This window comes from Lepidochelys kempii, chromosome 2, assembly GCF_965140265.1.
Source record: "Lepidochelys kempii isolate rLepKem1 chromosome 2, rLepKem1.hap2, whole genome shotgun sequence".
NCBI lineage: Eukaryota > Metazoa > Chordata > Testudines > Cheloniidae > Lepidochelys > Lepidochelys kempii.
The window spans coordinates 256531389-256557956 of record NC_133257.1 but is presented as its reverse complement, the minus strand read 5'-3'; the positions used below and the strand labels follow the sequence as shown (position 1 = coordinate 256557956).

Here is a 26568-nt window from a genome sequence, read left to right as displayed (position 1 = left end):
ATTTCTACCTTTGGTTCTTTTTTTTTTTTTTTTTTACAATAGTTTCCTTGTGGCCCATCCTGAATGAGTCAATCAAACCTACTTATGGATACATTCCTTCTTCCAGAACCTCATTTGCCCAGGCAGTGCTTTCCTTTGCCATTTTCATGTCCTCTCTCTGTGACAGCCTTTGGCCTCCTTTACCATACGTGTGTTTAGCCCTACACTGCAACAAGCCTGAGCCAGAACTTCATCTATTCTTGCTCAATGTACGGTAGATACAGTTATCTGTCTGATGAAGGATATGTTTGAACAAACACAATGGAGAGTGATTACTCTCTCTGTGCATTACAATTCCCCTGTGGTACGATATAATTGCTGGTTTTATTCTGCTTTTTCATATAATTTGGGAGTAGCAGCTCTGCTTTACTGATGTGATTCTTCAAGTGTGGATGGGATGGTACTCTTCGGTATACAATTAAAACCAAGAGCTTACTACCAACCTCCTTTCCTCTTATCAGTCATACTGATCCATATGTGTTTGGTGCTGGCCATAGTGAACATCTATTGGTAGAATCTCTGGTTCATGATTATTTATTTCTCTCCTTTTTTAACCCACATTCTTGTAGGCTCTTTTAGAAAGCGAATTTAGCCTTTCTGAAAGATGCTTGTCTGACAGCTCTCCAGAGTGCAGTCTTCTATTTACTGGACCTCCACAACAGCTACATATAGGTCGCAATGCAAACTTCCTTACACAGCAGCAGAAATCTGCACTGCTTTACTTATCCCCACAGCCAAGAGTTAGATAGATGGTAGTTTGGTTTTCATTATCATTTAATTCTTGGCCTTTCTGATGAGGAAGGGTGCCCAATTACTGGGTGGAAATTGTTGCAAAGGAATGGTGCCAATCATGATATCCATAGCTGTCCACTTGGAAAGGGCAGACATCTCCACTATTTCATATAGCCCTGTAAACAACCATGATATAATACCTATATTTGATCACTGCTGAACTGGGCCAGGTACAATGAAGCCTCCATGTTCCATTATCGGTGTTTCTAGCTATTCAGTCCCTCCTATTATTAAATTTTACACATTCAAAGGCTGACTATTTGAAGGCCTTGCAGGTTAAAATGACCTGCCAGTCATTAAATCATTAATTACTGGCATGCTGACTTGTGTTCCTCCAGCAAAACAGTGATGTCATGTCAGCCATCCTGCATTGGCTAAAGTTGTGATGTCATTATTGGCAGTATCCTCTTCCGACAGTAACGACACGACCATTTGAAAACTTCTTACAATTATCCTAGTATTTTAATTCTTGATCATCTCAAGGGGTGCTATGCACTCCTGAAATGCCAGCACAAACCCCATACTCTATATAAATCCCACTTAAGCTTTCAAAACAGGCCTTCAGTTAGACTTAAGTGTATATAGGCCTGGTGCTGGCCATTTGCACAGGGGTAAATTTCACCCTCGGTGCAAAGGGCTAGATTAGCACTCTGCAATGTGTTCTGAGTAAAGGGCAGTTTGTAGTTGCCCTGACCCAGGAGAGTCACAAATCAGTCCCTGTTTCTGCCTTGTTCCACTGGGGAAATAAGCTGAGCCAACCCTTTTCCTGGTCCAGTTTACATGCCTCTCCATGTCAGCTCAGCAGTGCTGGCCTGCAAGTTGTGGGGTGTGTGTGTGTGTGTGCGTGCATGTGCACAGAAGGTTGTATCTACCTGTCCACCCACCTGCTTGGGAGAGGGAGTAGCCACCTGGTATCACCTGGGAGTAGCCTGGGAGTAGTCAGGGGTAGAGTAGTCAGGGAGTAGTCAGGAAGCATGAGCATAGCCAGAGTCATGATCAGACCAGCAGTGAGTGACCTATTGAGAAAATCAGTTTTAGTAGCTCACCTCTGAAAAATATGACATGGAATTGTTTGTCTTTCTAACTTTGTGTGCACAGGCTAGAAACCTTATATTTCCATTGGGAAGGAATAAAATGAGTCCTTGATGGTGACTACTATTTGTTTTGTTTTGCCAGCAGTGAGTCTTTTTACAGAGGCCAGGAATTAGCACTAACCCACACTTTGAGTCTGTGAAAATTAACCATTTTCACTTCTACACATGTGCATTCCAGAGTCAGGTGCAATGATGGTTCCTCTGTATTTATTTGTGTCAGCAACAGGCAGCTGGATCCAGACACAAATGAACTTCGGACACCCCCCCTCCTCCCCCAGATTACACTACAGTTTCAACATAAAACCATTGTTTCTGTTTTTCTGGTGTTGTAATCAGCTACAAGTGTATTGGCTTGGTTTCATTCTACTCGGTGGTTTAATTGTAAATAAAACATAATGGTTCACTTCTTGTTATATAGGGACCAAAGACCTAAAACCAGGACTAGAAATGAGAACAGAAACCAAAGGTTTTGAGATGTGCATATCACTGGTTTAAACTCAAATCTCTAAAGGTGAAGGGGTTGATGCATGCGCCTGCATCTCCTAACCTGCCATTAGGGTTGCCAGGTGTCTGGTTTTCGAGTGGAATGCCTGATCAAAAAGGGACCTTGGCAGCTCCAGTCGGCATTGCCGACTGGGCCGTTAAAAGTCTGGTTGGCGGTGCAGCGGAGGCCCGGGACAAAGCCAGGCTCCCTGCCTGCACTAGCTCTGCAATGCTCCCGGAAGCGGCCGCCAGGTCCTCCCTGCAGCCCCTAGGCGCATGGGCGGCCAGGGAGGCTCTGTGTGTTGCCCCCTCCTCTAGTGCCGGCTTCGCAGCTCCCATTGGCCAGGAACCACGACCAATGGGAGCTGTGGGAGCAGCGCCTGCGAGCGTGAGGGCAGTGCGCGGAGCCTCCCTGGCCGCCCATATGCCTAGAAACTGCAGGGACCTGGCAACTGCTTCCTGGGAGCCGCGGTAAGTGCCGCCAGGACTCCACACTTCAACACCCTGCCCCAGCCCTGAGCACCCTCTTACACCCCAAACTCCTCAGCCCCAGCCCAGAGCCCACATCTGCAGCCAGAGCCCTCACCCCCTCCCACGCACCCAACCCCATGCCCCAGCCCAGAGTCCCCTCCTGTACCCCAAATCCCTCATCCACAGCCCCACCTCAGAACCCAAACCCCGCTACGCACCCCACCCACCTTTCTCAGCCCGGAACCCTGTCCCCCACCCCAAACCCCTCATCCCTGGCCCCACCCCAGAGCCCACACTCCCAGCCAGAGCCCTTACACCCCTCCTGTACCCCAACCCCCTGCCCCAGCCTGGTGAAAATGAGTGAGGGTGGGGAAGAACGAGTGACAGAGGAAGGGGAGATGGAGCAAGTGGGGCCGGAGCCTTGGAGAAGAGACGGGGCAGGGGCGCGGCAGGGCAGGGGTGTTCGTTTTTTTGCCATTAAAAAGTTGGCAACCCTACCCTCCATCTTTATGCATGAAAGCAGGTGCTAGCCCATTCGAGGCCCTGAGCAGGAATATTTTGGGGCTCCCCATATCACATATAATAAAAAGTGAATAGGGGTCCCCCTTGAGCTGCTCGGGACCATAAGCAATTGTTTAATTTTCTTATGCTTTGCTTCGGCCTTGCATGAAGGTTTTTGTGTTGCTTTATGTTTTTACGTTATAAATGAATAAAACAACTGAATTGATAAATATTAACATAATGCATATTGCTGTGGCAGCTCAGCACTTGACACAAAAAATTAAAAGCAAATTACATAAACCACCCACAGTGGGGAGCTTTACTGGTGATAAATCTAATGCTGCCCATGCCAGAAGAACAGATTGTCTAGAATCAAAACAAAACTAAAAACAGTCCCACGTTGAACAAAATAAAATAAATACACCTTGGTCGCTCTTTGGAACCAATGATGAAGCTTTGATGACCCTGGAATGTGTACTGGAAATGGGGGAGGTCATACCAAATGAAAATGGGTTTACCAGGGCCGGCATCAGTTACTTGCAATACTTGAAGCTCATATCATCCCCTGATACTCAGAATGGGATTGCCAGCTATCCCCAGATTCATGGGAGAGGCTGTTATTTCCACAGGTCTTCCCCTCAAGTGTAGTTTGCAGAACAAATCAAAAAGTGCATTGTAATGATGTTCCATCCTGATGTAGTATCACAGCACAATGGAATATGGGACAGGTTTGGCACTACACAATAACATCATCACTAGTAACTGACATCACGTCATCACATGTCATTGTGAATGTCGTGGACAAGAGGGGATTGGGTTTGAAGTTCTTAAAGACTAATCTCATGGGAAGAGTCCCTAGATCTTGATGCCAGCCCTGGCAGTTAGTAAATAGTGAAAAAATTTTGATTGACTTTATCTTAGCTATGCAAGGTAATAATTACTTGACAATTATAATGTTCTTCAGATCAACAGAGTCACACAGTTTGTTCTCAGACACTTCACAATTTCTCATGTCTACGGGTGCATAATCTTTAATGTACAAATGAACTTGAGATATCACCCAGTTTACACTAAACTTTCAACATGAAACAATTGTTTCTGTTGTTCTAGTGCTATAACCAATACTCTGCCATTAAGATTACTTGGTGCTAAGTTGCATGCACATTGCATTAAAAAACATTTTATGGCTGAGTGCCTTACTTGTGTACAGTGTGCTTTGCATATTGGCTGCTCCCCTGTGTATTTTACAGTTTTTAAAGATATACTTTTAGACATGTAACTTTCTAAGACACATCTGTAATCCAGTGATTAGGGAGCACTCTTTGGCCTGTGTGTACTGGTGCTGAGCTGTGCCTGGCAATTTTATGTAGTATATTCTTAAGCACAGGGTACGGATTTGGTCATGCATAATTTAATTTATTAAAGTTAAAATATACATTAGACCTCATGCCCTCTGAAGCAGGAAACCAGTAATTTAATTTAAAATTAATTTGCTATGAAAGCAGAAAGACATTTGAAAGGACCGGTACAAACTTGACATTCTGAGAACATTTGTATGAGAAGCAATTTACTTAACCAACCACTCTCTTTTTCTCCAGTGTTATTTCAGATAGTTATAGTTTGAATAAGAGATTTTTCTCCTCACACCTCTTCTGCTGCCTCCTGCAGTGAGGTAGCTGTAGAATCAAGGAAGGTGGGGTATGACTTGGGGGGAGGGAGGGGACAGAGAAACTTGTTTAAAACATTATTGTTAAAATCCAGTTACACTTGTAATTTTTTTCTCAGCGTGAAAGTAACTCTTTAAGTATTTCAGCACAAGTCTTTGAAATCATCTTGAGCTTTATTAATATTTTAGTAGCAGCGGCAGTAATGACATGAAGTATGGTAATACTTTGTTAAGCTGTTGGAGTTACAGGCTAGATTCTCAGCTGGTGTAAATCAATGAAGCTATGCTGATTTATACACATCTAGTCTTACAAATTTAGGGACCAATCCTACAAACACCACCTAGCATAATTCTTAGTACTCTGAGCAATATAGAATTCGGCAATAGTAATCATCACACCTGCCAATAAGTGTCAGAATTTAATGCACTACTTGTAGTAGTAAGCACTCTGCCAAGTAGTAACTGTTGGCAGAATATGGCATTCAGTTCCATTCAGAATTGGGGCTCTGATTAAGTAGTCCATCCTGTTCAGCAAAGCATCTGAGCGTGTGTGCAACTTTAAGTATGTGGTTAAGTCCCATTGATTTTACTGGGCTCCAGAATGTACTTAAATGCTTTGCTGAATAGGGGTAGACTTAGGCATGTGTTTAAATTTGTTCATGAATTGGGGCCTATGTAGAAACAATGATAATGGAAAGCTGGCCATAATGGGAGAAGGTTATGCTTCCCCATCATCTGTTTTAAGATTGTTTTATCTTTTTCGATGTTCTGTGGGTTTCCTTCTTCTTAAATCTGTATCTTTCCTTCTTTTCATGTGGTTTTCTTTCAACCCTTAAGTACAAATGTGTATTGTACTATAGAATATTGCAAGCTTACCTACTTTCAGTGCTTACACTAAGACTGTCTAGCACTTTTGTCAGTAAAACTTTTCTTAGTCAAGGGTGTGAAAAAACACACCCCTGACCAACATTAGTTTTACCAAGGAAAGCGCCGGTGTGGACAGCACTATGCCCACATAGCTACTGCCACTTGTTGGGGATTCTTTTAATTATGCCGACAGGAGAGCTCTCCCCCATCTGCATAGAGTGGTTACATGGGAGACCTTACAGTGTCGCAGCTGCAGCAGTAGAGATGTGCCCCTATAAGGTCTGTAGTGTAGACATAACCTAAGTACTGCTGCCTGATTTTGTGACTGCAGATTGCATCTCTTGATTATTTGGCTGAACTTAAAGCACCTCTTTGTGTTCTTTTCGGTCACTGGAGATAAATTCTCTCACAAAAAATAGAGACTGAAAATGGACAAGATTGCAGGACAATTCCTCCCTCTAACAACATGCCTGAGAAGAAGGGTGCCCCCACTTTTTTTTTTTTACAGCAAAGCATCTTAACATATACAATTGCTAAACCTCAAAAGTTACAGCATAAGTATGTGTAATCTTGTTGCTTGCCATTTTGCCTTCAAGTGTCATCCCTCAGGGAGTATAGTTCTAGCTGAGGAGTTCTGCTTAAGAAATAAGCATGCTACCAAAGAACAAGAAAATAAATATATCTAGGATTATCTCCAGCAGGAAAAACAGCTGCAACTAAAGGGACAGCAATGCAAAAGCCCAGGAGTCCGGAGTCAGACCTCTGAGATTTGTGAGGAGTTAAGTGAGTTGTACGTGGATAAACAATTGAAGGTTGAGCTGCCATCACCACCACCACTACTACTAGGGCAAAAAGAGGTAACAGAAACAACTTTCCTACCTGATATTGCATGCAATCAGTAGACCAAGATAATAGTGCATGCGATAGAGTTTAAGGTGGGTTTATTTGGTTTGAAAAAACAAAGAACCTCTCCAATGGCAAGGAAGAAATAATAGGTAATAGCTTTAGTAGCCTTGATAAAGGAGCAGAGGTTCTTTATAAAAACACTGAAGAACTTGGAAAATGCATTAAAAATAAAAATATTTGCAACTGTTATCCAAGTGGTATCAAGAAATGCAACCATAGAAGAAACTGTAATGTTACCATCTGTGGCTTTAGGATCTGAGGTGCATGCTGTGCCCTTCTGAAAAGTGACTATGTAAACAAAGAGCTGTTTCTTGGATGCAATCAGAGGCATGTCTGCTGATTTCATTGGATTAAAATAAGTTTTTGTTCTTTTTAGCACTGCAGAGCCAACACACAGCTATGACAATTTAAGCACCTAGGGCACAAATAATAAATAAATAGTAATCCCTGGTGTAATTCAGTTGGTGTCAGCCAAAGTATGTTTCCAACTGCCTCTCAGTCTTCTCTGGGAGATATGCAAATTACTTCATGAGTTTGGTACCATTACTGTGGTATTGCATGAAGTCTGACAGTCAATAACAGAACAAAAATATTGACAAATTGTTTCAATACACTAGGTGACACCAGTGCTTTAAAGTCCAAATATGCTGATTACCTATTTGCTTTTTTTCCATATGAATTTAACATCTGATATAATAGTTAGATCGATTGGTGTTGTGTTCTATTTGAAATCTGGAATTCCATGTTTTGAGAGGTATTATTTTTGTAGTTCTAAAGTTGTTTGAAGGTAGGGACCACTAGAGTTCCATGGGAACTGAACTGGAAGAAGGGAAAGAAAGTTGTTCAAAAAGGCATAATTTTAAGGTCCATGCTTGCAAAAAGTGACTGTTCCCCACCCCCAATATAAAATACTTATAGAGTCTGTACCTAGCAAAGGTCACAGGGAGGGATTTCTGTGGTAATCCAGGAAGCATGGAACATTCGCTGAGCCAGTTCATTCTTTCTACACACATTGATTCCTACTTGTAATATTGTGACTAGAAAATTCACTAGTCATAAAAACATTTAAATTAGAGATATTTACACTGTTTAGTTAGAGTAATACTCATCTTTTCATTTGAACCCTCATCCCCAGATTAAAAGGGCCCTGAATTTAAAAAGGAGACTCAGAAACAATTGATATTCTAGACTCAGGGAAAAAATACATTCTAAAGGATGTAAGATCACAAGCTAAAAAGATCTAGAGATACCATTGGCTGAAGATGTAAGTCTGTCTCTGGAATTGTTTGGTGTGAGGAATGAAGCTTTCTGCATGTCACCTAATAGTGAGGAGAACGTAATTTCAGGTTTACATTGTGTTAGTCTGTTGTTTTTTCTGCCCCCCCACCTAAACTGTAGGTTTTAATTTCTCTACAGAGAAAGAAACTTGCACTAAAGTAGGAAATTGGAAAATGATGTCCTTTGTTAATTTTGGAATGAAATCCTATGATTCTATTGGAACATTCTAGCTGTGATATATTCAGTAACATGGTGATAAAACAATAATCCCCATTTCCTCCCTCACCTTTAAATGGGTCCCAAAATACAAATACTGTCTTCATCTAGTAAAATACAACTGTTTCTATTTGTGGCTACTTGAAAAGAGGTGGAGAAACATGGCAGTATTCCATGGAACACTGGAAATCAAGCGGAAGTTCACATCAGGCTGTGAATTCCAGCATTAAAGAGTAAAGCCCAAAGGATGCTATTTTTGAAGGTTGGAGTCTGCATGGACATTAAATGCCTAGAGTCCTACTCTTCACAAATAATCTCTGTGAGGTCTCATAGGGCAAATAAGGACAAGTTGATCTATTTGATAAATGTCCTAGGAACTTGTGAGTAGCCATATAAAGTAAGTAATTGTTAGAAAGTCTCTTAAAAGATTTGTTAGGCCCAAGAGAGAGGATTTTCAGTGATTCATTCAGTAAGAGGAAGTCATAAGAAACATTGAATGTGCTGGGAATAAAACAATGTTGATGTCAGTAAAGAATAAATTATATGATTAAAAATTAATCTCATATGAACTGTCAGAGGCATTTGAGAAATAGAATCATTGATGCTGGAGATGGAAAAGACCTGTTAGGATGATCTAATTAATCTTCCCTATTGAATATTGTCCTGTCTATCTTTAAATGTCTCAGGCAACTGGGATTTCACCATTTCCCAAAGCAGACTGTTCCCCAGCCTAGTAGATCTCATTGGCAGGAATGTTTTCCTGATAGCTAGCCTAAATTTTGCCTTTCTGAATTTCATCTCATCAGTCATTTGCACTATCATAAATTATTCCTCTTCTTTCATGAATTAATACTTTTTAAATTTTAGAATACATTTATAACTCCCCCCACACACACACACACCATTTAGTCTACACTTAACTAAGCTACACACATTAATTGTCTTGCTTAATCATTCCTTCAACCAAGCCCTCCATCCCACTAATCATTTTTGTTGTTTTTCTTTCAACTCCTTATTTATATCATTTTGGTGTTGAGATACCCAGAACTAGCACAGTATTCCAGGTATAGGAACCCAACATCTGCATAGAGAATAAATATTACCCCTGATATTAAGACATTATGTTTCTGTGTATGCAGTCCAAAACCACATAGGTCTTCTGCATTGCTATATCCCACTGTAAACTCATGTCTGATTTGCTTTCCACTGTTACTACAGGTATATCTTGGAGTCACAGGGGTCCATGTTTCTTCTTTGCACTGAATATCTGTACTTCAGGTATCTTTTCTCTAGATATACTGGTTTGTACTTTTCCAAGACCAGCCTCATTTTCCATCCATGTTTCTAATCTCTCTTCCTCTGTCCTTGCTTCAGGTCAGCACTCCTTCCAGTTTAATACAGTCTAGTAATTTTACTGTTCAGTCCCTCTTCTGCATCATTCACAAAGATAAGGCTGGACCTAACACTGATTAGAATTAATGTTAAGAGTAGACTTTTGTCTGACACTGAATCAGATGCTTTACTAAGATTCATGTGTTGTATCTGCCATTTCCTTCCATCCACTAATTTTGTGAAATAAGACTGGGATTTCAGGATGCCCATCAACTTTCAATGGGAGTTGGGCATCCTGACACCCTGAAAGAACTTGCATTTTGGCGCCCCGGCTGCTGCTGCATCCCCAGGCTCCCCACCCACCCACCCCTGGTCCCTGCTGCCTGCCCCAGCCCGCCATCTCCCCTGTTCCCTGGACCCACTGCCTCCCTGGGTTCCACCCTCATAGCCCCAGGCCCCAGTGCCTCCCCATCAATCCCCCCATTATCCCTGGCCCCTGCTGCCTCCCCGGGCTACCACCCCAAATTGCCCTGAGCTCCCTTCCATGGCTTCCCACCGCAGGCTTGCCCCATTCCTTGTCTCTTGACTATGGTGCCCCTTGACCACAGTGTCCTGAGCCTTTGCCTGAGCTGACGCAGGCTGGTGAGACTGGCTGCGGGGCTGTAAAATTGCTGTGAAGTTGTTTGGGCTCTGGCTGGAACCTGGACTCTAGGATCCTCCCCGCTCATGGGGTCCCAGAGCTCAGGCTCTAGCCCGAGGGAAAAATACTCCCTCACCTCAATCTACACAGCAATTTTTAGCCCCACAGCCCAAGTCCTGCCAACCAAAGTCAACTGACCTAGGGTAGCCACGGCCGTGCCACAGGTCTTTTATTCCAACATAGATATATCCCTAGTGGCCTTTAGGGGAGACCTTACCCCAGTGGAAGATCTGGCATAGCAGAGTTCTGTTCTGCCAAGTCTCCGCCATTCATGCCCTGACCCTGACATGCCTTCTCTTTCTCCTTATGCCCGGGCAGCTGGCACAGGAGGTGACAGCTATTCCAGCAGTATGCCAGTAAAGGAATTCCCCAGCCCAAAGCCATTTTACAATGCTGTGGTGCACGATGGCCTTGATGGTCTAGAGAATCCACCCTTAAGCCTTTATAAATCTATCTACAGTTCATGGTTCTATTATCATCTAGGAGTTTTTGTTCTCTTAATATTTATTCCATTACTTTAATAAAGATCTACAAACAAAGACTTAATGAATGGCAATTGCCAGGATAATTCTCCTTTCCATTCTTCAAAGCTCAAGACTATATTTGCTGTTGTGTAGTCTTCTTGTCTCTTCCCACTTTTCCATGAATGTTCAGTAATGATTGTCAGTGGTATGTTAATTAAGTTTATCAAATTCCTTTGTGGCCTAGAAAGTATATTGTCTGAACCTGCAGATTTGTGTATGTTCAGGTGTTCTCAGTTTGTCTTTACTTGCACTTATTATTTTTACAGGATCTTCCTCACTTCTTACTAGGCCAGAATTCTGTTATTTTTCATGTTGAACATAGATTTTGAAAAGGTGATAATTATCTTCATCATTTTTGAGTTGTCATTAACAACATCTCCTTCATCAAATGTTACTTTGTCTCTAGAAAATATCTTTCCTTCCTTATTCCTTTTAGCTAGAAGAGTCAGGAATTTTCATAAAAATGATTTTTAATGAAAAATGCCATTTTTGGCAAAATTGAAATGTTTAGAAAAGCATGTTGATTTTTTGACAGTTTTGTTAGGAAAACAATGAAATGCATTATTTTGATAATGTTGAAATATCCTCTTTAAACATTTTCAGAATGGAACATTTCAATTATTCATTTCAAAATATCTTTTTGAAATTAAATTTTTTTATATAAAAATTTTAAAAAGTTTTAAGGGATTAAAATCAGAAAGGAATGTTTTCGTTTTATCAAAGCAAAATGTTTGGATTGACTTCAAACAAAAAAATGGAATTTTATTTTGTGGGAAATTTCAAAATTTATTGTTTTCATTCCATTTCTGGCTAATATTAACTCGATTGTCTCTTTTGCTGGTCTTTTCTTTCTCCTACGTGCCCTTCCACTCTTTTTCTCCTGATTCTTGGGTGGTTGCCTCCATTCTTTTCCATTCCCCGTACAGATCCTCAGATCTTTGTCCCATGTCTTCTGAAGCCACTATTGCTGTTGCTTATTCTTTAAATGCTTCTCAAAAGCACTATCTATTCTACTTTAACTACTCCGCATCTGCCTTTCACACTGGTGTATTTAATGCTACCCCCTAGATCCCTCCCTCCATTAACTTCTTTATAGATTTCCTAATTCTTCAGTATGTACTTTCCAGAAATCTAATGCAATTGTACTGCTGCATTCTGTGAATCCCTTACTCCTCCCATGCTGAACTCCTGTGGGTACTGGTACCAAACTGAGTCTGTTCTCGCAATCTGACACTTTCTCTCTACTGGTGAGAAGTACATCCAAAATGGTTTCTCTTCTAGTTGGAGTTTCTACTTTCTTTATCATAAAGTTGTCTTGTCATGTATGTAACTTAGGAAGCATTTTAACAATCCATGTTTGTCTGTGTTTACAACCCAACAGGGAAATGGGCAAATAAAATCCCTCCCGAATGGATACCCAGTGGTTCTGACTGCGCTGAAAGTTGGTGCAGCATTTTTTCCATTCTTGTTCTCATCTAGTCTTGGTCGTCTCTAGACACTGAGCCATTCTCATATTTTCATTCTGAATAGGGATTTTAGAAGCGTTGCCCAATTAAGTCTGTGATTAACTTTATTTTTGCCCTCTCTCGAAATGATATTTTTCTGCTTTTTAATTGTTTATAACCCTTTTTCACAGGGAATTCAGAGAATTGTAAACCCTGTCCAAAACTATGGCCTGTGGGGTGTTGTAATTAATTGCAGATGAATAGGTTTCGTCCCACTTTGTAAGCATTTCTGGAATGATCAATCTGGTCCATTTTAATACAACTTTAGCTTCTGCTTTAATTTGGCTGTAGATTTTACATGGTACATTGGAAAGCAGAGGACTCATTTTCACATTAATAATAAGTATTAAAGTTGTAGTTCATCTGTTGTTTAACTGCATGATCATCTTCATTAAAAATAGTTTGCATACACATCCCACCTTTCACCTGAGTATCTCAAAGTACTTTACGAGCATGGGTAAGTATTATGGGTAAGTCATCTTATGGATGGACATAATAGCATTAAAAACTGAGGCTCAAATAGGTTCAGTGGTTTATTAGAAATTACAGTGAGTCACTGAAAGAATAACCTATGCCTCCTGACAGTTATTGTTTTGTATTATTGTATTGCCTGGTAGACCCTAGCCAGCATTGGAGCTCCATTGTGACAGGCATTATTACAACACATCATATCACACACTCTGCCCTTTAGAGTTTATACTCTAAACAGACAAGACAGGTGATGCTTTAGGAAAAGGGATTATTATCCCCATTTTACAGATGAGGAACTGATATGTAGAGAGAGGCCGTGTCACCTTGGGCAAGTTTCTGAAACTCCCAGACCCAGGAATGAAACAGATCTCCTAATCGAGTACCTTAACCACTAGACCACATTACCTCATAATAGGGTTGCATGCTCTGTTCCAGTGCATGAGGTCTGAGGAAAGGACATATGTCACACAAAAACTGCTAGGGGCTCTCCCATGCTAAATCTCAAGATATGATTATGTCACAAAAAAGAGCTTTGTTTTAATGAATGGGTAAAGTTTTAAAATAATACCTCTCAAGTTTTATCTTATGAATAATTTTGTTGTAGATAACATGGTGATGGCCTGACAATAAACACACAGAGGAACAGGTAGAATTATTATCACAGATGATGGATGCTATATACAATGCATGGCAGTTTTTTCCTGTTATAATTCTTTGCTGAGATATTGTTCAGCTGAGTTCAAAACACAGCAGCTTCCTTAAGGGAAAATTGATCAAATTGTTCTCCTCATCTTTGCCCCTGTTGCCCACAAGCTTGATGAAATCAGTCTCTCTGAAGGGAGCACAGTGGATTTGGGAAATTCTGCAGAGCTACTGGAACAGATCCCTGACCTGGCTGAAGAGTTAATGGAACCTGAGAACTGTTTTCCAGAAGGTAAGGACCTGCTTACTTCACTGTGATTATAAAGTGAGAATGCTCCTGTTCTATCAAAAATGTCTCCACATTAACACCAAGGTGTTCTGGCTACTTGCATTAGTATTTCACTGATGCACTTCATTTCACAGATACTGTTATGCTCCAAACACATACGCAATAGGCAGCAGTTACTTGTTAACATTTGTCTGTGAATTTCTAAAGCCTGATAAGACTGGAAGCCTAAATTGCTGCACAGCTTTTAGCTTGATAGGCTTTTTGCATCATACTTTGTGCTGTGCAGCTTATTTTATGAAGTTGTTTTGACCTGGCTTTGTGTCTTCAAAGACGTGTGTGTACTCAGAATTGGTACAGAACTAATCTGAGCTCACTGGAAAGTAATGGGTTAGTAGATACCACTTAGAAAGTTCATGATTCCCAGGGACTGGTTTGTATTTATTTTCCTGGCTGCTCCTTACTGTTGTTTGAAAGTAACTAAAATGTACTGTAAAAGACATTAAGATTAGCATGCTCGCTAACTTTGATCTGACAGATAGTATGATACAAATGGGACATTCAAGTAAATTATATTAGATAGTATTCTAATGCTTTTATGTATCCATCTTTAATATCAAAATATGCCAGCATTTTACCAATTTAAACTCTACCCATCACTGAAATGCTGGGATAAAGCACAACAACTGTATTGAGAGCCCTTAGCTTTAGCTAAATCTTTTAGAGAAATGTCTCTCACATACGGTTTCTTCTCAAAGTGAGTTTCTATTCCAGTTTTGATTTTTCAATTAGATTCCACAGTTTCATTAGTTCTTTGTGGGGGAAAGACGGTTAGGTGAATTTTAGTTAATCAGTGAATTATATTCCTTTGAAAATTCAAGGAGTATTATACTCAGAAACAGGGCAGCACAGATGGGATCAGACAGGGATAATTTCCAGGGTATTTGAGAGCATGTGAAATCAGCAAAAATATGTGTCTGAGTGTGAGAGAGATGATTGAATGAGGTAAGGGAGCCCTGCAGGGCTTACAAATGTCTCTAGGACCTAAATATTTTCTTGGCAGCTCTGCTTAAAAGCAATAGTCAGAGAGTAATGCAGTTAACTGAAGATAGCATGCTGCTATGCTGCAACTATTCCAGTCAATACAGTAGATTAGATGTGGTGTTTCCATTCTCTCATAATAGACTTCTTATTGAGGCCAGTGAGCAGTGAGCCCGATTCCTTACTGAAAAGTTGCAATTATAATTGCACACAAAAATCCTACATTAAAAGAACATTATTAGAGTTGCAAAGTCAAGCACTCAAAAGTTAGGGGTGCCAGAATTAAGGTTGCTTATGCTTCATGGTACAATCTTTAATTAGAAGATAACTAGGGCCCTACCAAATTCACAGCCATGAAAAACGCATCACAGACCGTGAAATCTGATCTTTTATGTGCTTTTACCCTGTACTGTACAGATTTCACGGGGGAGACTAGCATTTCTCAGATTGGGGGTCCTGATGCAAAAGGGAATTGCAGGGGGGTCACAAGGTTATTTTAGCAGGGTCGCGGGATTGCCACCTTTACTTCTGTGCTGCCTGCAGAGCTTGGTGGCTGGAGAGCAGCAGCCATTGGCCAGGGACCCAGCTGTGAAGGCAGCATCCCACTAGCAGCAGCACAGAAGGTTGGCAATACCGTACAATGCCACCCTGACTTCTGCGCTGCTGCCTTCAGAGCTGGGCGGCTGGAGAGCGGCGGCTGCTGACTAAGGGCCCAGCTCTGCAGGCAGCAGTGCAGAAGTAAGGTTGGAAGTACCACACCATGCCATCCTTACCTCTGTGCTGCTGCTGGCGGCGGTTCTACCTTCAGATATTAATGGAGATAATAAATATTCTCAAAACAGTATTCTGCTGTAAGGTTGCAGAGGTCACAGTTTTCCTGGGAGTTTGGGTGGCTTGTTTAAGCCAGCCATATTAGCTACAAATAGTTGTATGGTGTGGCTACTTTTAGAGAGAGCTTTAATTAGCCAGTATTTCAAAATTCATAGATTCATAGATACTAAGGTCAGAAGGGACCATTATGATCATCTAGTCTGACCTCCTGCACAACACAGGCCACAGAATCTCACCCACCCACTCCTGCGATAAACCTCTCACCTATGTCTGAGCTATTGAAGTCCTCAAGTCGTGGTTTAAAGACTTCAAGGAGCAGAGAATCCTCCAGCAAGTGACCCGTGCCTCATGCTACAGAGGAAGGCGAAAAACCTCCAGGGCCTCTTCCAATCTGCCCTGGAGGAAAATTCCTTCCCAACCCCAAATATTGCTATCAGCTGAATCCTGAGCAGGTAGGCAAGATTCACCAGCCAGATACCCAGGAAAGAATTCTCTGTAGTAATTCAGATCCCACCCCATCTAACATCCCATCACAGGCCACTGGGCCTATTTACCATGAATATTTAAAGATCAATTAATTACCAAAATCATGTTATCCCATCATACCATCTCCTCCATAAACTTATCGAGTTTAATCTTAAAGCCAGATAGGTCTTTTGCTACCACTGCTTCCCTTGGAAGGCTATTTCAAAACTTCACTCCTCTGATGGTTAGAAACCTTCATCTAATTTCAAGTCTAAACTTCCCAATGACCAGTTTATATCCATTTGTTCTTGTGTCCACATTGGTACTGAGCTTAAATAATTCCTCTCCCTCTCCGGTATTTATCCCTCTGATATATGTATAGAGAGCAATCATATCTCCCCATAACCTTCTTTTAGTTAGGCTAAACAAGCCAAGCTCCTTGAGTCTCCTTTCAAAAATAGCTAAAAATGGTTAACTGAGAATATTCCTAGGCCATTTAAAAATGAATCCAGGGTGAGGTCAGTCCTCTGGCAACTAGTAAATTCTAGCTAGCTAGGGAGTAGAGCTGGATGAAATTTTTCAGACTAATAGTTTATTAGCCAAAAAATGCAGCATTGGGTTGACCAAAACTGTCTGTGAATTTGATATGACTATTTAAGTTTCAGCAAGAGAGGCTCACTGCAGAAGACCCTACAGCTCGGAGGTTTGGGCATTCAGCTTCAGCATAGAATCATAGAATATCAGAGTTGGAAGGGACCTCTGGAGGTCATCTAGTCCACCACCCTGCCCAGAGCAGGACCAATCCCCAACTAAATCATCCCAGCCAGGGCTTTGTCAAGCCTGACCTTAAAAACTTCTAAGGAAGGGGATTCCATCACCTCCCTAGATAACGCATTCCAGTATTTCACCACCCTCCTAGTGAAAAAGTTTTTCCTAATATCCAACCTAAATCTCCCCCACTGCAACTTGAGACCATTACTCCTTGTCCTGTCATCTGCTATCACTGAGAATAGTCTAGATCCATCCTCTTTGGATCCACCTTTCAGGTAGTTAAAAGCAGCTATCAAATCCCCCCTCATTCTTCTCTTCCATAGACTAAACAATCCCAGTTCCCTCAGCCTCTCCTCATAAGTCATGTGTTCCAGACCCCTAATCATTTTTGTTGCCCTTCGCTGGACTCTCTCCAATTTTTCCACATCCTTCTTGCAGTGTGGGGCCCAAAACTGGACACAGTACTCCAGATGAGGCCTCACCAATGTCGAATAGAGGGGGACGATCATTTCCCTCGATCTGCTGGCAATGCCCCTACTTATACATCCCAAAATGCCATTGGCCTTCTTGGCAACAAGGGCACACTGTTGACTCATATCCAGCTTCCCGTCTACTGTCACCCCTATGTCCTTCTCTGCAGAACTGCTGCCTAGCCATTCGGTCCATAGTCTGCAGCGGTGCATTGGATTCTTCTGTCCTAAGTGCAGGACTCTGCACTTGTCCTTGTTGAACCTCATCAGATTTCTTTTGGCCCAATCCTCCAATTTGTCTAGGTCCCTCTGTATCTTATCTCTACCCTCAAGCGTATCTACCACTCCTCCCAGTTTAGTGTCATCCGCAAACTTGCTGAGGGTGCAATCCACACCATCCTCCAGATCATTAATGAAGATATTGAACAAAACCGGCCCCAGGACCGACTCTTGGGGCACTCCGCTAGACACCGGCTGCCAACTAGACATCTAGCCATTGATCACTACCCATTGAGCCCAACAATCTAGCCAACTTTCTACCCACCTTGTAGTGCATTCATCCAGCCCATACTTCTTTAACTTGCTGACAAGAATACTGTGGGAGACAGTGTCAAAAGCTTTGCTAAAGTCAAGGAATAACACGTCCACTGCTTTCCCTTCATCCACAGAACCAGTTATCTCATCATAGAAGGCAATTAGATTAGGCAGGCATGACTTTCCCTTGGTGAATCCATGCTGACTGTTCCTGGTCACTTTCCTCTCCTCTAAGTGCTTCAGAATTGATTCCTTGAGGACCTGCTCCATGATTTTTCCAGGGACTGACGTGAGGCTGACTGGCCTGTAGTTTCCCAGATCCTCCTCCTTCCCTTTTTTAAAGATTGGCACTACATTAGCCTTTTTCCAGTCTTCTGGGACTTCCCCTGATCGCCATGAGTTTTCAAAGATAATGGCCAATGGCTCTGCAATCACATCCGCCAATTCCTTTAGCTCTCTTGGATGCAGTGCATCTGGCCCCATGGACTTGTGCATGTCCAGCTTTTCTAAACAGTCGCGAACCACTTCTTTCTTCACAGAGGGCTGGCCACCTCCTCCCCATGCTGTGCTGCCCAGTGCAGTAGTCTGGGAGCTGACCTTGTTCGTGAAGACAGAGGCAAAAAAAGCATTGAGTACATTAGCTTTTTCCACTTCCTCTGTTACTAGGTTGCCTTCCTCATTCAGTAAGGGGCCCACACTTTCCTTGGCTTTCTTCTTGTTGCCGACATACCTGAAGAAACCCTTCTTGTTACTCTTAACATCTCTCGCTAGCTGCAACTCCAGGTGTGATTTAGCCTTCCTGATTTCACTCCTACATGCCCGAGCAATATTTTTATACTCATCCCTGGTCATTTGTCCAATCTTCCACTTCTTGTAAGCCTCTTTTTTGTGTTTAAGATCAGCAAGGATTTTACTGTTAAGCCAAGCTGGTCGCCTGCCATATTTACTGTTCTTTCTACACATCGGGATGGTTTGTTCCTGTAACCACAATAAGGATTCTTTAAAATACAGCCAGCTCTCCTGGACTCCTTTCCCCCTCATGTTATTCTCCCAGGGGATCCTGCGCATCAGTTCCCTGAGGGAGTCAAAGTCTGCTTTTCTGAAGTCAAGGGTCTGTATTCTGCTGCTTTCCTTTCTTCCTTGTGTCAGGATCCTGAACTCAACCATCTCATGGTCACTGCCTCCCAGGTTCCCATCCGCTTTTGCTTCCCCTACTAATTCTTCCCGGTTTGTGAGCAGCAGGTCAAGAAGAGCTCCGCCCCGAGTTGGTTCCTCCAGCACTTGCACCAGGAAATTGTCCCCTACATTTTCCAAAAACTTCCTGGATTGTCTGTGCACCGCTGTATTGCTCTCTCAGCAGATATCAGGATGATTAAAGTCGCCCATGAGAACCAGGGTGTGCGATCTAGCATGGCAGACACAAGTTCAAATCCCTCCTCTTCATTAGGTGGAGGGTGAATTGAACTGGATCTCCCACATCTTGTGGGAGTGCTTGAATGATGGGGCTACAGGGCAGGCACCCTTTCTTTCTCCAGTGGCATGGTGAATGGCATTTCAACCCAAAACGTTTTTGTTTTGTTTCATCAAGAAAACAAAAAAAATTGTGATTTGGTTCAGTCCAAAATGAATTTTCTTCTTCAGCCAGTGGAAACATTCTTGCGCCCAGTTAGTGTGAAAGCAGCATCCGCTCAGTGCCAGCTATTTTGGCATTTTTTCCTCCAGATACATTGCAACACTATTGTGTTGTTACTTCCACTGGAACGTGCTCTCTCTGTATTGCTAGCAGAATTGCAACTGGTGCATTGTCTTCTGTGTCTCAGAGAAGATCATTCAAAGAGAACCTCTGGTCCCAGTTTTCTCCTCACTCCGAGTCTAAGAGGGGAGCAATTTCTCTTTGAGCACCTTCATGTGCACCTTCAAGGCTAATGTAGTGCCAATCTTTAAAAAAGGGAAGAAGGAAGATCCTGGGAACTACAGGCCAGTCAGCCTCACCTCAGTCCCTGGAAAAATCATGGAGCAGGTCCTCAAAGAATCAATCCTGAAGCACTTGCATGAGAGGAAAGTGATCAGGAACAGCCAGCATGGATTCACCAAGGGAAGGTCATGCCTGACTAATCTAATTGCCTTTTATGATGAGATTACTGGTTCTGTGGATGAAGGGAAAGCAGTGGATGTATTGTTTCTTGACTTTAGCAAAGCTTTTGACACGGTCTCCCATAGTATTCTTGTCAGCAAGTTAAGGAAGTATGGGCTGGATGAATGCACTATAAGGTGGGTAGAAAGCTGGCTAAATTGTCGGGCTCAACGGGTAGTGATCAATGGCTCCATGTCTAGTTGGCAGCCGGTATCAAGTGGAGTGCCCCAAGGGTCGGTCCTGGGGCCGGTTTTATTCAATATCTTCATAAATGATCTGGAGGATGGTGTGGATTGCACTCTCAGCAAATTTGCGGATGATACTAAACTGGGAGGAGTGGTAGATACGCTGGAGGGGAGGGATAGGATACAGAAGGACCTAGACCAATTGGAAGATTGGGCCAAAAGGAATCTGATGAGGTTCAATAAGGATAAGTGCAGGGTCCTGCACTTAGGACGGAAGAACCCAATGCACAGCTACAGACTAGGGACCGAATGGCTAGGCAGCAGTTCTGCGGAAAAGGACCTAGGGGTGACAGTGGACGAGAAGCTGGATATGAGTCAGTAGTGTTCCCTTGTTGCCAAGAAGGCCAATGGCATTTTGGGATGTATAAGTAGGGGCATAGCGAGCAGATCGAGGGACGTGATCGTTCCCCTCTATTCGACATTGGTGAGGCCTCATCTGGAGTACTGTGTCCAGTTTTGGGCCCCACACTTCAAGAAGGATGTGGGTAAATTGGAGAGAGTCCAGCGAAGGGCAACAAAAATGATTAGGGGACTGGAACACATGAGTTATGAGGAGAGGCTGAGGGAGCTGGGATTGTTTAGCCTGCAGAAGAGAAGAATGAGGGGGGATTTGATAGCTGCTTTCAACTACCTGAAAGGGGGTTCCAAAGAGGATGGCTCTAGACTGTTCTCAATGGTAGCAGATGACAGAACGAGGAGTAATGGTCTCAAGTTGCAGTGGGGGAGGTTTAGATTGGATATTAGGAAAAACTTTTTCACTAAGAGGGTGGTGAAACACTGGAATGCGTTACCTAGGGAGGTGGTAGAATCTCCTTCCTTAGAGGTTTTTAAGGTCAGGCTTTACAAAGCCCTGGCTGGGATGATTTAACTGGGAATTGGTCCTGCTTTGAGCAGCGGGTTCGGACTAGATGACCTTCTGGGGTCCCTTCCAACCCTGATATTCTATGATTCTATGATTCTATGTGTAAATTTCCCAGCTATAGACTCTTTAAACTTAGCTGTAGGCTCAAAAAATATCTTCAGAGGAATTGCTGGAGTGGATGCCCTGCTCAGCAAGCACTTAGTACCAACTAACAAGATCTCCGTTTTGTTTTGCTTAAATCATTGACTTCCATGAAAGTATATGATATCGACCACCTGATGTTTTAGCAACAATTAATGTAGATGTCATGGCTGGATAATTCAGTGGCAAGGTGAAATAAATCTGAGTATCATCTGAATAGCAGTGAAAACTCAAGTCACAATCCCTAATAGTTGCAGCTAGTGGCAATTTATAAATACAAAAGAGAAAAAGGACCTCCGATACATCCCTGAAAAACACTGCAGCACAAATCTTCAACTGACCCATAAGGTCTGTCACCAGATGATGTTTCAAATATGATTAAAACCAAGCCAAGGCCAACAAAAGACCCTGAACATGCCAACAGTATACAGTGAGTAACAGTGCCAAATATTGCCAAGAGGTCCAAAGAAACTAGAACAGAAAGAGACCTGGATTGGTTGCATTCAGTTGACTGTTGGGTGCCTTCCACACAAAAATCTTTGTATTATGGTGCAATCTGAAACCTGGGAGAGAGAAAGTTAGTAGTTGGCTTTGAATGACTCTTCAAGTATTTTAGATGGAAAGCACCAGATTTGAGAGTAGACTAAAGTTAGACATCTCCTCAGCTAGTGAAGTTGGCTTCTCCCACATAGGCCTTATTATTATAGCATGTTTAAAATGTGATGGAACAATTCAAAATTAAATGGATACATTCACAACCTTGTATTTTTAAATGTCCTCAAAGAAGGGAATAGGGGTGGAGGGAATCTCCACCCCTGTAGTCTGCAAACCCATTTGCACTGAACCATATGGGTAAATTGTGTCTTTGTAACAAGCCCATGTGTGCATTATCCCAAGAGCAGCCCAGGACACAGATTGTGATTCAGAGACCCTCTTTCTGGATTTGGGGGTGGAGGGGAAATTACTCTGTGCCAGCCACTATCTGGCGCAGCCTGCTGCCCCAGATTTGCCAGTACAGCTGTGCTAGCCAGTGCATTTATGGAGCAACAACTCCACCCAGTCCTGTCCACATGCACGGGAGGGAGGACACAGTGGGTCTCTGCAGACAATTGGGAGTGCCTTGCACCTCATCTCCTCTTCTGCACATGTCTGGCCATAATCTGGCCCATAGCAACCCTGCTTGGAAAAAATATGTTCTTGCAGAGTTCTAAGTATATGACTGTAGGAGTTTATATTTTTGGGGAGTTCTATGGCCTATGTTGTACTCAAGGTCACATTAGATTATGACAATGATCCCTTCTGGCCTTGGAATCTATGAATCAGTGAATCACATCAATGCTGGTACATCCTTACATGTTCTACAGCAGCCCAAATTTATTGCTCAAATATAGTAAACTTTTATTGTGTTGAAAAGTGAGTGTAATTAGGACCTTATGCCAAAAGGTAACTACAAAATGGCTTTAATGAAAATATATCAATAACCAAATATAGTCTACCAAATATTACTCAAGTGCAAATTATTCTGTGCCATGTCATGCAAGAAATTAATCTGTTTTCTTTATTTACAACAGATAATCAGGCTCCCAGTCCAACTGATGGAGTTTTGACTGTTGTATTTGTATTTAAATGTATTTCTAGGTATTAAATAACTGTGGATTTTTAACAAAGGGTCTACAGAAAGCCTCAGTGTGATTACAAACCAAGTTTTTAGTGTGACATCATGCTTGTGTTTTAGCCTGTAAGGTAATATATTAATATAATATAGCTCACTGTAATGAAGATACTTGCATCAGAATGCACAAAGGTAGTGAGACTGGGTCTGATAGCTCTATAGTTTCTAGTTATCTTAACAGAAGATTTGCAGATTGCAAAACTTGAATGCAAACAAAAATATTTACACTAGCTGCATTGGAAATTTGCTATTGCTTTTTCCATAATTAATTTGTCATTATTGCAGACATTTGAGTAAGAGCTTTCTCTCTTACAATCTAGCACTGCCTTCTACCTGTAGCTGCAGTGAAGTCTGCTGTGTAGGACACATACACTCTGCTCACACTCTACTCACAGGAAAGCTATTGTCAGGTCACAAATTTAGCATTATGTAATTTATGATTTCACTACAGGAGACCACAGTGGGAGAAGGGAATAACTCAGTAGTTATGAAAAGCAGACAAAAAGTAAATGACATTATGTTAGGCTAATGCATTTGGAAATGTTCCCAGGTGAAAAGGTCCCTCTTTTAGTCAGAAATTACATGCACTGTTCTGATATGAATTGAAAACACAGCCATTGTTCTTGGGCCAAATTCACCACTATACAAACCAGTGCAACTTTATTGATTTAACAGGCACTGTCTTACACTAGCAATGGATTTGGCCCTCTCTGAGGTTCTGATTTTGCCACTCTATGCTTAAACTACTGTATGGGAAACCAATGAGGCAGCAAGGTATATGCCCAGAGAAAGAAATGTCGGTGCCTAAGGAACTTCTACTGCAAAAACTTTATTTAGCTGTCTGTGCGGTTAGATGGCAGCTGAGTGGGAGTTTTGAATACTAACGATGCCTAAATCTGGGATTTAAGTGCCTAAAGTGTCAGTCAGGCCTCTAAGTCTCTTTTTGTCTCTAGAACTAAGTGCCTAAATCACTTTTGAAACTGAGACATAGGCTTCTACAGCACTAAGGCATTTTTGCAAATGTTTCCCTTAATCTTGTTCCTTGTGTTCCTAATGGACAGATATTCACATGACACAAATCACCATCACTGATCACCCTTTTAGCAGTGTCAGCCAGAAGAATGGAATGGCTGTGGAGACTGAACTAGCCTTTTGCCCCAAGACAAGGCTTTAGGAAGGAAACATTTGATGGGGTAGAACCTTCCCTCGTTCAAGCTGTACCTGATCTGTAAAGAGGTAGAGGACTTCAGTCTCCTGTACCATCAAACTGGCATCTTTTACCAACACTAAATTCTTTTAAAATATTTTATTAATTTAATGTTCTTAAAATTGGACCTGCAATTGATCAAGTACCAGAATGAAACTATACAAGGAATAGTCTGGGCTGTGCTTGTGCAGAGCTCTGTTTGCTGGAGACATTTGGAGGTGGGAGGAATGTAAGCTGAAATGGTCAAGAGGCTACGGCAATCACGTCACAGCTGCCCACTTCAGGATTACCTTAGTGGAACTTTCCACATTGACATGCCCTTGGCAGGTCCCTTTTATGGCTGACGACGCCCCCTTTCCAAGTACATCCTTTCCTTCCCATCTCTTGATGACTATCATTTCTATATGCAGTAACACAGCATTCCAGAACATTGCAAGATAGCCTGAATTGTCTTGTTGGCCATTTCTTTTACACTTCAGATGTAAGTTAGTAACCTACACCATGTTTTAGCTACTGAAGGATTTGGCATATGATATTTTATTACCTTAGGGACTGATCATGCTTCCATTGAACTTAGTAGCAAAAGTCCCTTTGTCTTCAATATTGGGAGCAAAATTGGGGTCTGTATCTTGCTTTTCAGAACCATAGTAATTTCTAGGGCATGTCTCCTCTAGGAAATCTTATTGTATGTTAAGTAGTCTAATTAGTTGACATGATGGTGGCAGATTATCGTAGATAAGGTAAATTATGGTCAGCTCCTCTCAGTCATGAATTCCTACCGAAGGCAAACCTGAAGACGCAAGAAACAAGCTTTTAAACCAGGGAGATGGGTTTGTCCATTCCCATTTTACACCAGGCTTTCTGGCATAGCAGACAGTTGTCAAGAATGTTAGGAAAAGCCAGTGTGTTGAAGGATGGGGATAGTTGTGTGTGTCTCAGTTTAGGACAACTGTACCTGTATTCCCCCCTTGTATGGTCCAGCAAGGACACCCATTCTTAGGTTTCTGACTCCCCAGCCATTGCCTCTCTTGGAAAACATGTCTCTCTTCCTCTTCACTGGATTATTTCCAGGCTGCAAAGCCTCCTGCCTACACTGTGAATTCCCCAGCAAAGTCAGACTGCATAAGCCTGCCAGCTTTACTTTTTTTCTCAGAGATGGTAAACAGTGTAGTTGCCCACAGTTAAGCAACCACACTTTTAGCACTTTCTAAGCAAGCGCATTTATTCTTGAGGTAAAAGTATTACAGAGAAAACATGTTTAAAGCAATGAAAGAACCAACACCAGAAATCACCCCCCTGACTCCAAAAAGGGCTCTGGCCAGTGAATAGTCCTTCATATCCCACCCAGGGGTTTTCCTGTGCTTAATAGTCCATCACTCCTTTTGCTCAGAACATGAACACTCACAAATCCGTGAGTTACTTCTTTATACAGTTTTGAGGTCTTTGATCTATCCCCATGTAACAGGTGATCTATAGACAAAAGGTCTTGCAAAGGTTAAAAGACTGAGTTCTTGCTTAATTGGAGTAGGTGCATTTGCTTTCCCCTCCACCTAGAGATTTCCTGGGAAAAAGTTAAATAACTCTTGTGTCAGCCCATTGTTTAAAAGAATCCATTTGAGCACATAACGTTTCCAAAGACATGAGTCATGTCTCCTAAACAAGTTACATACAATCCCAGAACAATACATAAACATTTTCATTTTAATAGAGTGAGCTCATAAGATACTTAAACTTATTTAACGTAAGAGCAGAAGAGCTGCCCTACTGGGTCAGACCATGGTCCAACTTGCCCAGTATTCTGTCTCTAACAGTGCTTGAGGAGAAGTGTACAGAACAGGGAGTGATCCACCTCTGGTTTACACTTCTAGCTTCTAGTAGTCAGAGGTTTAGGGATGTTCCAATGATGGGGTTGAATCCCTGACAGTTTTGACTAATAGCAATTGATAGATCTATCCTACCTCAACTTACTCAGTTCTTTTTTGAGCTCAGTTATACTTTTGGCCATCACTACATCCCATAGCAATGAGTTCCACAGGTTAGTTGTCCATTGTGTGAAAAACTACTTCCTCTTGTTTGTATTTAACTTGCTGCCTATTAATTTCATTGGGTGACCCCTGATTTTTGTATTGTGCGAAAAGGTAAATACACTTCTCTATTCACTTTTTCCGCACCATTCATGATTTTATAGACCTCTGTCATATCCCCTCTCAGTCATCTCTATTCTAAGATGAACAGCCCTAATCTTTTTCATTTCTCCTAGTATGGAAGCCATTCCATACCATTGACCATCTGTGGCAGGGCACTCCAGGGGAAGCCCTAATAAGCTCCTGCCACTCCAGGTCCAATCGGGGGAAATGGGTTGGGGCTGGGCCACTGGCTAGGACTGGCCTGGAAACTAGCCACACCTGCCAGCCTTGTTAAC

General features: G+C 42.1%; 1 protein-coding gene across 5 annotated transcripts in view; it reads left to right on the top strand.

Moving 5' to 3' along the window:
* Positions 1–26568, top strand: part of LOC140907820 (sodium channel protein type 5 subunit alpha-like) — a 267714-nt gene that overhangs the window by 171934 nt on the left and 69212 nt on the right. For 2 of the 5 annotated variants that reach the window (XM_073334667.1, XM_073334666.1), the window contains exons 7-9: positions 7623–7657; positions 9359–9377; positions 13673–13779. In XM_073334667.1, coding sequence (XP_073190768.1) covers positions 7623–7657; positions 9359–9377; positions 13673–13779 — 161 coding nt within the window. Of the gene's footprint in view, positions 1–6611; positions 6771–7622; positions 7658–9358; positions 9378–13658; positions 13780–26568 lie in introns of all 5 variants that reach the window. The other 3 variants (XM_073334664.1, XM_073334662.1, XM_073334665.1) reach the window with 3 other exon arrangements.